We start from the raw sequence: 13,138 nt of genomic DNA on the forward strand, positions 1-13,138 counted from the left end.
CGCAGGGAGCGAGATGGTGACCTGAGTGCTGCTGTCGTAGCTGGCGAAGTCCACCACAAGCGCGTCGACTACCTCCACGTAGTTCTGCATAAATGCGCCGAAGAACTGACGTCCCACACTGCTCCCGGCTCCGTTCCCTGCGAGCGGTGACGACAACATCAGGGCAAAGCGAGAGAGTTCAACTTTTGAGAACAAGGCCACGAGATCGACATTAAAAAAAATCACCTTCATGGTGGTCGTTAAGCAGGAGGGGAAAAAAACAACCTCTTGAAGCGACAAACTTTAAGCGTAGTTCGCTTTTAGCAGGGTTTTATTTCTCAAGTAGTGGTATTCCAAACTTTCACAGCAGCTTATTTTCCTTTCACACCAACATTATGTAACCTCCCCCCCCCCTCACCGTGCCGGTCCAGTACATCATTGTTATGCAAATTCCTTTGTCAAGGCGTTTTTTGTTTCCTCCCACACAGCTTAAAGGACGCGACCTGGGCATGGCTGTCTTCACTCCAACGCTGTCCTCTGGACAGTCCAGTCCCTTCACCTGATGAAAGCCACTTGTATTGTGGCCGAAACGTCGTGATTTTTTGTTATTTTATTTTTACCTACGTGGTGACTTTACCGAATAGAACCAAAGAGCATGTGCGTAGTTAATGCAGACTTCACTCCTTGCAAAATGTATCACCTATTTGGCGTTAAAAAAATCTTAGCGCACCTCGTGTTTTGCTAATGCCAGAAAAAAAATTATGAAAACCCAAACTTACCTTTGTGTCGCTTTGATACCGGCACAAACGAAAAGGTCCCATCGGTAGAGGACTTGGTGTTACACAAACGCCCTATCCACGGGTCAAGCCTGCACCGGCTACAGCAGCAGCAGCAGCAAGGCAGAGCCACCCCGGTGCCAGTTTCACCAGCGACCAAATCGCGTCCGACGCGGACAGAGAGCGGCAAGCGGCGGCGGAACTCCACCGGCGCCACGCGGTCGGGCGTTAGCGTCGCGAGCCCGGCCCCCCTTGCGTCAACTCGCGCGGTCACGACTGGTCACGACCGGTCACGACCGGTCACGACCGGTCACGACCGGTCACGACCGCGCGAGTTTACTCAAAGGGGGGGCCGGGCTCGCGTACAGAAATCCTCTCCACCCCACCCGGGGCCGCGGAAGTTGAAGCGCGAAAAGTGTGAGACCCCTCGGAAGGTTCGAGCGTGCGGGGAACGAGGAAGCGAGGGCGGCGGGGCGGGGCGGGGTGGTGAGACGGTGCGCGTTGAGCGGGCGGTGTGGAAGTGGGGTGGTGAGAGGGACGACGCCGCGTGGGGAGAGGGGAGAGGATGCGGGAGTGTTGAGACCGATCCATTGAAGATAGCGCGGGGGTGGGGTGGGGAGTTGAGATGCCTCGTGCTCGATGCGGGTTCGGAGGAAGAAGGGGAGGCAGGAGCGGACGGGGGGGTGGGGGGGTGGGGGGGGGGAATGAACCGCGTTAGGTTTGACGCGTCGGTAACGCTTTCGTGAGCGAGCAAATATCATCCAGGGTGTTGTTTTTTTTAGTACGGAGATTAGTGTCACTGAACAGAAAGTGGCTAATTCGTTCCTAATACAGCACCAGTGTGGTATGTAGTATGGTGTATAGTGCAGTGTGTAGTGTAGTGTGTAGTGTAGTGTATAGTGAAGTAAAATGGTACAGCACACCGGTGTGTTGGAGAGTAAATCCATAAGTGTGTTGTTAAACCCGCCACCATCCGACACAGCCAATCAGTAAAGTTTTTAGTGTCACATAAACAGAACGTGCCAATTCGTTACTAATGCAGCACTAGTGTATAGTGTAGTGTATAGTGTAGTGTATAGTGTAGTGTATAGTGTAGTGTAGTGTATAGTGTAGTGTATAGTGCAGTATATAGTGTCGTGTATAGTGCCGTGTATAGTGCAGTGTATAGTGTAGTGTATCATGTAGTATATGAGTACACCACTAACCGCTATGTCGGAGAGCAAATCCACAATGTTTACAATCGGAGTTCGACGTTTCGCCAATAATTACAACCAGCTTCATCAGGCGACAGCTGTCGCGTGGTGACGCGTTAGAAGGGACGTTTCTAGTTACGCGATGCAACCGAAAAGGCGTTTAGCAAAAAATGCAATTTCAGTTTAGTTTCATCATCGGTCTATATGTTTGTATCGGTCTCTGGGTCTTTGGGGGTATGGTTGGGAGTCCGTGAGTATCTGTACGTCTCTGGAGTCTCCTTGTGAGTCTCTGTGGGAGTCTCTGTGGGAGTCTGTGGGTATCTGTACATCTTTGGGTCTCCGTGCGAGGCCAAAATGTGAGAAACCGCCATCAGCGCATTCCAGTTTCTCAATTAAATACTCAAGCCAAGTGGACGAGTCACAGCAGGCGCCTCCTCTGCCCCTCACACAACATCAGTCGCTTTAACACGTGGGTTTTCGCGACCAAAATCATCCATAATAGAGTTGTTTTTTTGTTAGATGGCGTATTGTAAATGTTGTGGCTTGGCTCACCAACACACCGGTGTGCTGTACTGGTGACGAATTGGCACGTTCTGTTTCCGTGACAACCCCTACCAGTTGGCTGTATCGGGTAGTGGTGGGTTTTAACGACACGTTTATATATTTACGCGTTCTAACCAAAATAACTTATCGATTTAAAGCTTTCGTGACTGCAATGATTCATCTTCTTTGGTTCTTTCGGTAAAGTCACGTAGAATGAGATGCTAAATTATATGCTAATTCCTTTGTCAAGGCGCTTTGTTTCCTCTCACACAGCTTAAAGGTCGTGATCTGAACGTGGCTCTTTCACTCTAGCGCTGTCCTACCAGACAGTCTCGTCCCTTCACCTGATGAAGGCCGCTTGTGTTGTGGCCGAAACGTCGTGAGAATATTATTGTGTTATTTTATTTTAAAAATTTATTATTTTATTCTCATTCTACGTGACTTTACTGAAAGAACCAAAGAAGAAAATAACTTATATTAGGGAGAACTTAAGTTGTGCACAAAATGAGCCCATCCACCAGGGGGGGGGGGAGGGGCTGTAATGGCAAGAACGTTTTGACTTCATCGCACCACGGTAACAGGAAGCCAATCAAATGTGGGCGAGGTCACAATTGGGGAGGGGCGTGGCGAGGGTGGTGGTGGGGGTTGTAACGGCGTCGTGTATGTTAGTGGAATAATAATAATAATCGTAGCAGTAGAAGTTAGATTTGCTACAAGTCTGGCTGATCTCGTAACAACGCTCAGCGTTTAGTTACCTCTTAGGTTGCCGTAGCTGAGGACGTAGCCAAATGAGTCGTAGGATGCCACCCCATAGAGGTAGAGCCCGAACGTCTGAGTCGCGTGTTCCACCAGGAACTGCTGATTCCCAAGTCCCAGTTTCAGCTCCCCGGCCACGAACTGGAGGTCGTTTGTCCGGACCCACTGGATCTTATCGCACAGTGTCCCGTTGTTGATGACGATCCCACATTTGTCCGCATCCTTGGCGATCACGATTAAAATGTTTATAAAATCTGGTTGAGTCGCAAATAGGTACTTGTTAGAGAACTTGCTGGTCGGTATGATGCTCATCTGGAATGGGTCCATGGAATACCCTAGAGTTGTAGACCCACCCTGGCAAATGTACATGACCCCTACGTTCACAGATGAGTTTATAGACAAAGTCTGGTTTGCATATACAGATACGCTGATGTGTCCATAATTGGTCAACGTGTAGGTTGTGAAATTCCCACCGACACTGACATTGACACTGACGCTCGCGCTTGTAGGCGAGGTGATGATGACGCTGTCGTCTGTTGACTTGATGGACACAGGGAAGACCAGGTAAGAGGAGCCCCACTGCGATACTGGCAAGAGCTGCTCTGTCACAAAATTGTAATAAGTATGAACAGCGATGAACCGATCTCCACTGAACACGGCCACAGGTTGACTCGAAAGTACCCTGGTCCCAGTCAGAGAGGATCCTTGGAACTGCACGACCTCGTTCTCTTGTAGAGTGATGTTCAGTTCGTTGGAGTACGTCACACCGTTGAATGTAACATTTCCGCTCAAAATAATCTGCACCGTCACGTTGTTGTAGGGACTGATTATTGCAAATTCGTTCCGGGTTATGACACCAGACACAGGAGCGACTACGTAATATTCTATTCCCAGTTCCTGCCCAGGGATCATCATGAATCCATCGGTTGTTGCAAGTCGTTTGGACATGCCCCACACTGAGATGTCACTGTCAGAACGAACGGACACGACCTTGTTGGTGACGATGCCGTTCTCTTTGATCTCTGCCGTTACCGGGATGGATACATTGCCGACGGAGAAGGGAGGCAGGAGGACGGTCTGCGAGAAGTTCACCGCGGGGACCGAGACGGTGACCTGAGCGCTGCTGTCGTAGCTGACGAAGTCCACCACAAGTGCGTCGACCATCCGCCTGTAGTTCGGCATAAATGCGCCGAAGTGCTGACGTCCCACACTGCTCCCGGCTCCGTTCCCTGCAAGCGGTGATGACAACATCAGTGCATACGAGAGGTCAACTTTTGAGAATAAGGCCATGTGATCGACAGTAAAAATCACCCTTCGTGGTGGTCGTTAAGGAGGAGGGGAAGAAATAAACCTCTTGAAGCGACAAACTTAAAGCGTCGTTCGCTTTTAGCGGGGTTTTTATTTCTCAACGCAGGCGTTGTGAGCGTTTGTCGCATAAAGCGAAAGCATCACCACGGTGGCCGCTTCGCTGAGGCCGCTATCATTTGCGGTTGAGAATAACGCCAAGAGGGCGACCGATAAAAACAGAAAATAATTCCTCGCTTTACACGGAAACAAGCGGTGATTAGAAAAATAAAACACGCTTAAAGTGAAAAAACACTTTGAGCGCAAATGAGCGCTTAAAGTGTGCGTGGTTAATGCAGACTTCACTCTTTGCAAAAGGTATCACACCTATCGGGAATTTGAATATCTTAACACGGGGAAGCCTGCTCCGGCTACAGCAACAAGCCACAGCCACCCGTGCCCCCGTGCCAGACTCAACTCGGAGTGGCCTCACCACAGGGAGAGAGAGAGAAAGACAGACGCAGGCTCCAAACATACAGCGGCAGGCATCGAGAGGGTCGGGATCGAACCCACGACCTCCTGTAGACCAGGCGAGGTAGTTAACATCTCTCAGGCTAATCAAACCCACGACCTCCTGTATGCCAGGCGAGGTAGTTAATATCTCTCAATCTAATCAAACCCACGACCTCCTGTAGACCAGCCGAGGTAGTAAACATCTCCTAGCCACCGTGATGATGATGAAAGAATGAGAAACAGACTCCAAACATACAGCGGTAGGCATCTTCAGGGTCGGGATCGGACCCCTGAAGCCTGCTGTATACCAGGCGAGGTAGTTAACATCTCTCAGGCTAATCACACCCACGACCTCCTGTATACCAGGCGAGGTAGTTAACATATCTCAGGGTAATCGAACCCACGACCTCCTGTATACCAGTCGAGGTAGTTAACATATCACTGCAAGGGACAGAGAGAGACACGCAGACTCCAAATTTACAGCGGCAGGCATCGTCAAGGTCGGGATCGAACCCACAACGTCCTTGCACACCAGGGGAGGTAGTTAACATCTCACCGCCTTTAAACAAACACAAACCAAGTGAACAGACTCGTCCCACAGGTCAAGCCTGCGCCGGCTACAGCAGCAGCAGCAAGGCAGAGCCACCCCGTGACAAAATCGCGTCCAATGCTGAAAGAGCGCATTCCACGGGCGCACGTGGTGGTCACATCGTGACCACCACGTGACCACCACGTCGTGACCACCACGTGGTGACTACCACGTCGCAACCACCACGTGACCACCACGTGACCACGCCGTTACCACCAAGGTGTGACCACCACGTGACCACGCCGTGACCACCACGTGGTGGTCACGTGGTGGTCACGTGGTGGTCACGACGTGGTGGTCACGACTCCACTATATACTCTACTACACACTCCACTATACACTACACTCCACTACACACTACACTCCACTACACACTACACTCCACTACACACTACACTACACTCCACTACACACTACACTCCACTACACACTCCACTACACACTCCACTACACACTACACTCCACTACACTCCACTACACACTACACTCCACTACACACTCCACTATACACTCCACTCCACTATACACTACACTCCACTACACACTACAGTCCACTACACACTACACTACACTCCACTACACACTCCACTACACACTCCACTACACACTCCACTACACACTCCACTACACACTCCACTACACACTCCACTACACACTCCACTACACACTACACTCCACTACACACTCCACTATACACTGCAAAGCTCCCCCGTGTAGCCTGTAACACACTGTAGGGGCAAGTGCTGTTAGTGAGCACCTATGAAGGCCGGCACAGCACACGAGGGGGTGGGTGACCAGCACCACGCCCGGTCGACTTTGTCTCTGCAGTGGCGATGTTTAGTGCACACCGCACAAGGTACTGATTTGAGGCTGAGTCGACCTAGGGGAGGCCCTGGACCGGTTCAGATAATTGTCACTGGCGTTGGTCGTGAGCGGGAATCGAACCCGGGTCGCCAGGTTCATAGCGCAGCGTAGCACAAACCGCTACACTACTCTGCTATACACTACACTATACACTACACAAACTACGCTATACACTATACACACACAGATTCCCATAGAGACACAGACTCATAGACCAATAGATTCCCATAGAGACACAGATCATAGACCCACAGAGACCCATAGAGAAACATTGAACCATAGAGACTCACAGAGACTCATAGACCCACAGAACCAACAGAGACTCATAGACCCACAAAGACCCACAGAGACCCACAGAGAATAATTGAACCACAGCAACCCTTAGAGCCTCATAGAACCACAGAGACCCACAGAGAATCATTTAACCACAGAGAACCACAGCGACTCATAGACCCAAAGAACCCACAGAGACTCAGACCAAGAGAGTCTCACAGAGACCCATAGTGAATAATTGAACCACAGAGACCCATAGAGACTCATATCACCACAGAGACCCACAGAGACCAACAGAGAATAATTGAACCACAGAGACCCATAGTGACTCATATAACCACAGAGACCCACAGAGACACACAGACAACCACACAGACCCACATAAAACCCACAGAGACCCACACAGACCCACAGAGACCCACAGAGACCCACAGAGACCCACACAGACCCACAGAGACCCACACAGACCCACAGACAGCCACAGATACCCACACAGACCCACAAAAACCCACAGAGACCCACACAGAGACCCACAGAAACCCACAGAAACCAACAGAGACCCACAGAAACCCACACAGACCCACACAGACCCACAGAGACCCACACAGACCCACACAGAGACTCATCCGATCGTTCCAAGAGGTCGGACCCTTAAACTCACCAATTTGCAGCGCCAACACCGCCACCACCACCACCACCGCCGGCAGAGGCATTGTTCCTTCCCCTCTAAATTCGAATTGTCATCGATCTTCTTCTGAAACAAAACCAATTATTGTATGTATGTATATATGTGTATGTGTTGTATTATCTAATTGTGTTTTGTGTGTGTGTGCGGTTTAAAGCTCTTGTGTTGTGGTCTTTCCACTTCCTCCTTCCTCCTTGCTACGAGAGCAGCGGCGGAAGAATTTCACTCCTCGAGACCTCCGTCTCAGCCGCAGGAGCTGACGGTGCGGGGTTGTTCACGCGAGGCATCCTGACGTGCGTCCGTTGATATACTGACACACAAAGACAAAGGCACAGGTCCCCCGTGTAGTCTGTGAAAGACTGTAGGGGGAAGTGCTGTTAGCGAGCAGAACCTTTGAAGGCCGGCACGGCACAAGAGGGGGTGGGTGGCCAGCACCACGCCTTTGTCTCCCCAGTGCTAGCGATGTTCACTGCACACCGCTACACCAGCTACTAATTTGAGGCTGAGTCGACCTAGGGGATGCCCGGGACCGGTTCAGATAATCATCACCGGTGTTGGCCAGGTTCGTAGCGCAGCACAGCGCTAACCATTACACTACCGCTCCCCACATACACAAAACACAGACACACAGACACACACACAGACACACAGACACACACACAGACACTCTGTGGGTCTCTATGGTATCTGTGAGTCTCTATGGGTATGTATGGGTCTCTATGAGTATGAGTCTCTGTGGGTCTATGTAGGTCTCTGAATATGGGTCTCTGAGTATGGGTCTATGAGTATGGGTCTATGAGTATGTGTCTCTATGAGTATGTGTCTCTGAGTATGTGTCTCTGAGTATGGGTCTATGAGTATGTCTCTGTGTATGGTTCTCTATGAGTATGTGTCTCTGAATATGGGTCTATGAGTATGTGTCTCTGAGTATGTGTCTCTAAGTATGGGTCTATGAGTATGGGTCTCTATGAGTATGTCTCTGTGTATGGTTCTCTATGAGTATGTGTCTCTGAGTATGTGTCTATGAGTATGGGTCTATGAGTATGTGTCTCTGAGTATGGGTCTCTGAGTATGGGTCTATGAGTATGTGTCTCTGACTATGGGTCTATGAGTATGTGTCTCTGAGTATGGGTCTATGAGTATGGGTCTCTATGAGTATGTGTCTCTGTGTATGGTTCTCTGAGTAGGGGTCTCTGAGTATGTGTCTCTGAGTATGGGTCTATGAGTATGGGTCTCTATGAGTATGTGTCTCTGAATATGTGTCTCTGAGTAGGGGTCTATGAGTATGTGTCTCTGAGTATGGTTCTCTATGAGTATGTCTCTGTGTATGGTTCTCTATGAGTATGTGTCTCTGAGTATGGGTCTCTGAGTATGGGTCTATGAGTATGTGTCTCTGAGTATGGGTCTCTGAGTATGGGTCTATGAGTATGTGTCTCTGACTATGGGTCTATGAGTATGTGTCTCTGAGTATGGATCTATGAGTATGGGTCTCTATGAGTATGTGTCTCTGTGTATGGTTCTCTGAGTAGGGGTCTCTGAGTATGTGTCTCTGAGTATGGGTCTATGAGTATGGGTCTCTATGAGTATGTGTCTCTGTGTATGGTTCTCTGAGTAGGGGTCTCTGAGTATGTGTATCTGAGTATGTGTCTCTGAGTATGGGTCTCTGAGTATGGGTCTATGAGTATGTGTCTCTGACTATGGGTCTATGAGTATGTGTCTCTGAGTATGGGTCTATGAGTATGGGTCTCTATGAGTATGTGTCTCTGTGTATGGTTCTCTGAGTAGGGGTCTCTGAGTATGTGTCTCTGAGTATGGGTCTATGAGTATGGGTCTCTATGAGTATGTGTCTCTGAGTATGGGTGTCTATGAGTATGCGTCTCTGAGTATGGGTCTCTGAGTATGAGTCTATGAGTATGGGTCTATGAGTATGGGTCTCTGAGTATATGACTCTGTGTATGGTTCTCTATGAGTATGTGTCTCTGAGTATGGGTCTCTGAGTATGTGTCTCTGAGTATGGGTCTCTGTGTATGGTTCTCTATGAGTATGTGTCTCTGAGTATGGTTCTCTGAGTATGTGTCTCTGAGTATGGGTCCCTGTGGGTCTACGGGTCTCTGTGGCTGTCATTTGTTGATGTCCAGGTCACGCTTACTGAACAACGAGCTACGCAGCAAATCAGTGGGGCTTCATCTGGTAACAGTAGACATCGTTTGGCAAGTTGGCTGGGTCACGTAGCCCGCATGCCGACCCACCTCATGCCTAAAAAGCTTTTGTCCGGTCGGACAGTGGGGAGCTAAACGGGCGCGGCATTGGCGAGAGAGGAGATGGAGCTGATGGGTGAGTGGGTGAGTGAGTGGGTGAGTGGGTGAGTGATTGAGTGGCACGGGCTAGAGAAGAGACGGAGTGATGTGGTACAAGAGGACGTGGAGCTGAGTCGGCCTCTGTGGAGGAGGAGGTTCGTGAAGGACGCTGTTACTGGGAAGTGCCAGGCTAGGTGCAGCCTGAGGCTACTGGGCAGTGCCAGGCTAGGTGCACCCTGCGGCTACTGGGCAGTTGGGGGACAGTCCCCCTCCAACAACAACAGCGGAGGGCTGAGGAGCGAAGCTCACAACAACGAGCGGAGCGCAGGCAGATAAAATGCAGCCAGTTGGCATAGTAGGGGGCACAGGTGGTGCATCGGCCAGTCATCTCAGTCAGTCGACCCGTGGCACCTGGGTCTGCCCCGTGACCTCCTGCCAGCGGGCGTTCGACACTTCACGTGGCCTCAGGGTGCACATGGCCTGGCACAAGCGTCGTGGTGACGTCACCGCCACTTAGTGGCGAATGGCGGTTGTTGTTGTTGTTGTGTGTGTCTACCTGTGTGTGTGTACTGTGTGTGTGTACTGTGTGTGTGTGTACTGTGTGTGTGTAGTGTGTACTGTGTGTGTGTGTACTGTGTGTGTGTACTGTGTGCGTGTGTACTGTGTGTGCGTACTGTGTGTGTGTACTGTGTGTGTATTTATTAATAATTATTAGTTATCAACAATTTCAGTAAATATTGATTATTTATTAAGTATTCATAGTAATTGTTTATTAATATGTACTCACAATACGTATTATTCATCAACAATATAAATCATTATTCAGTAATTATTAATAGTCATTCATCATTATTGATCAACAACACGCGTATTATTAATCATCACGAAAAATGATTATTGATCACTCGCTATTATTCATTCACACGAATTTTGCCCCGATCTGATTGCTCCACCCCCCCCCCCCCCCCCCGACCTAGGCACGAACAGCAGCGTGATGGCCCCGAGCCTGCAGTCGTTTGTCCCCGGAGCGCTCGAATCGTCGATTGCCGGGCCCTTCTACCGATACAGCGGCTCCCTCACGACGCCCACTTGCGACGAGTCGGTGATCTGGAGCGTCTTCCAGGCGCCACTCTTTCTGGGGCAGGCACAGGTGTGGAGTGTGTGTTAGTGTGTGTGTTAGTGTGTGTGTTAGTGTGTGTGTTAGTGTGTGTGTTAGTGTGTGTGTGTGTGTTAGTGTGTGTGTGTGTTAGTGTGTGTGTGTTAGTGTGTGTGTGTTAGTGTGTGTGTGTTAGTGTGTGTGTGTGTTAGTGTGTGTTAGTGTGTGTGTTAGTGTGTGTTAGTGTGTGTGTGTGTTAGTGTGTGTGTTAGTGTGTGTGTATGTGGTCCTGGACCGGCTCCAGTTTAACAGCAGAGGTCCCACTCCGAATCAGTCGAGCGCCAATATCTTTTCATCGGTTGCGTAACGCTGTGTGGAAGCTACCTGGTCTGTCGCTCCACACTAAGCTTCGGGTCTTCTCGGCCACGGTCGTTCCCTCCCTTCTCTACGCTTGCGAAACGTGGACCCCCCCCTAATGGAACATCGTCGCCGGTTAGAAACATTTAGGCTGGCCTGCCTACGATCCATCCTAGGTTTAACCAGACTGGATTGTGTGAGGAGCTCACAAATCCCTTGAAAGATCTGGGCAAGGTCCCATCGGTGAGCTCCTCCGGCGGGCAAGGCTGCGATGGCTGGGTCATGTAGCCCGCATGCCCAGCCACCGCATGCCCAAACAGCTTTTGTTCGGCCGGATCGAGGGGGCTAAACTCGCGCGGCACAGGCTAGAGAAGAGATGGAGTGATGTGGTACAGGAGGACGTGGAGCTGAGTGGACTTGCCAATGACCGGTACCAGCGGTGTCAAGATCGGCCTCTGTGGAGGAGACTCGTGAAGGACGCTACTGGGCAGTTGGAGGTAGTCGCCCTCCAACAACAACGGAGGGCGGAGGAGCGACGCTCACAACAACGAGCGGAGCGCCGGGTGGCTAAAGCACAGCAGGTCGGCACAGTAGGGGGCACAGGTGGTGCATCAGCCAGCCATCTCGGTCATCTCAGTCAGTCGACCCGTGGCACCCGGGTCTGCCCCTTGACCCTTGACTTCCTGCCAGCGGGTGTTCGACACTTGACGTGGCCTGAAGGTGCACCTAGCCTGGCACAAGCGTTGTGGTGACGTCACCGCCACTTAGTGGCGACTGGCGGTTGTTGTTGTTGTTGTGTGGTAAACCGCTGCCCGAACTTCTCACCTGCCCGCACCGCCCCACAGCTGGATCTGTTCCGCACCCTCTTGTACTACGACGCCGAGGGGAAGGAGCCGCTGGTCAACAACTTCCGCCCCGTCCAGAACCTGGGCAGCCGTGCCGTCTACTACACGGGGACCGCCAACGCCACCACCACCGCCTCCACCAACGCCACCACCACCGCCTCCACCAACGCCACCACCAACGCCACCACCCTCTCGCCGGCCACAGCATCGCCCACAGCTGCAGCGCCCGGCCAACACCCTCCGTTGCCCGGCCTCACCACCTCCCTGCTCATCCTCGCATCGCTGCTCACCTGGGCAGCCGGCGCTCACCTGTAGAGGTGGGGGGTGGGGGGTGGTGGGTGGGTAGGGGGGGGAGGTGATAGGTGAGGTGGGTGATGGAGGACTCTCTCCTGGTAGGTGACGTTTCCACGCACAGGTTGACTCGCCTGTACGTGAAAGACTCACCTGTACGTGGGGGGGGGTGGAGGTTTTATCTACAAGCGGTTCCAACTCCTGCCGTAGAGAGTTGACTTGGCCCATCATCCTCGTCATCCTCGTCATCCTCGTCCTCCTACCAGCGGTCGATGACGACAACAACAAACAAACGAATTGGCACCACCTCCTGTTTGTGCAAATGATCTTTTTTGGCATCCGTCCTGAGCCGTTGCCATAGGAATGTGGAATGTCCATCAACGATTTTCTTTTTAACCAACAAAAATTTAAAACCTCAACGTGACCTTGACCTCAAACACAGCCAGTGGAGGGGGCAGTCAATCGACCAATCGGATGTGAGAGATTATTGATACGTAGGCGGCCAATCGCATGGCTGCGTGAATCCGTCCAATCCCTGAGGTCGTTCGCTAAGACTCCCCCCCGAATTCTGACGTCAGACTGACCCAACCCACCACCACCACCACCCTCTAACCTTTGACACTTTTTAAAAATGTGTGCGTTTTTAAATGTTCCGTCTCTTCGTAATTAAACCTGTTCAGGAAATGATTAGACACGCATCTGATTCGCGTTCACATGCCTCTCAACCCCTTAGCAGTGCTGCCCTGCCTTATAACAGACCAATTCAGAACTCACTGGTCACCCCGTGCCCCTTTATA

General features: G+C 51.1%; 1 protein-coding gene across 1 annotated transcript; it reads left to right on the forward strand.

Moving 5' to 3' along the window:
• Nucleotides 1-10,737: 10,737 nt before the first annotated feature.
• Nucleotides 10,738-12,381, forward strand: LOC142907298 (carbonic anhydrase 4-like). The gene is made up of 2 exons (XM_076056626.1): nt 10,738-10,902; nt 12,051-12,381. The coding sequence occupies exons 1-2, from the start codon at nt 10,747-10,749 to the stop codon at nt 12,363-12,365; spliced, it is 471 nt and encodes a 156-aa protein (XP_075912741.1). The 5' UTR covers nt 10,738-10,746; the 3' UTR covers nt 12,366-12,381.
• The last annotated feature ends 757 nt before the right edge of the window (nt 12,382-13,138 follow it).

Source organism: Petromyzon marinus, chromosome 77 (genome assembly GCF_048934315.1).
Source record: "Petromyzon marinus isolate PM22_M1 ecotype Great Lakes invasive population chromosome 77, UKy_Petmar_22M1.pri1.0, whole genome shotgun sequence".
In the NCBI taxonomy this organism is placed as follows: domain Eukaryota; kingdom Metazoa; phylum Chordata; class Hyperoartia; order Petromyzontiformes; family Petromyzontidae; genus Petromyzon; species Petromyzon marinus.

What these genes read in the sequence shown, in the direction of transcription:
- LOC142907298 (XM_076056626.1), top strand. Translation starts at nt 10,747, where the DNA reads ATGGCCCCGAGCCTGCAGTCGTTTGTCCCCGGAGCGCTCGAATCGTCG. An exon ending in TCTTTCTGGGGCAGGCACAG is followed by an intron (nt 10,903 to 12,050) that starts GTGTGGAGTGTG and finishes ACCGCCCCACAG; the next exon opens with CTGGATCTGTTCCGCACCCT.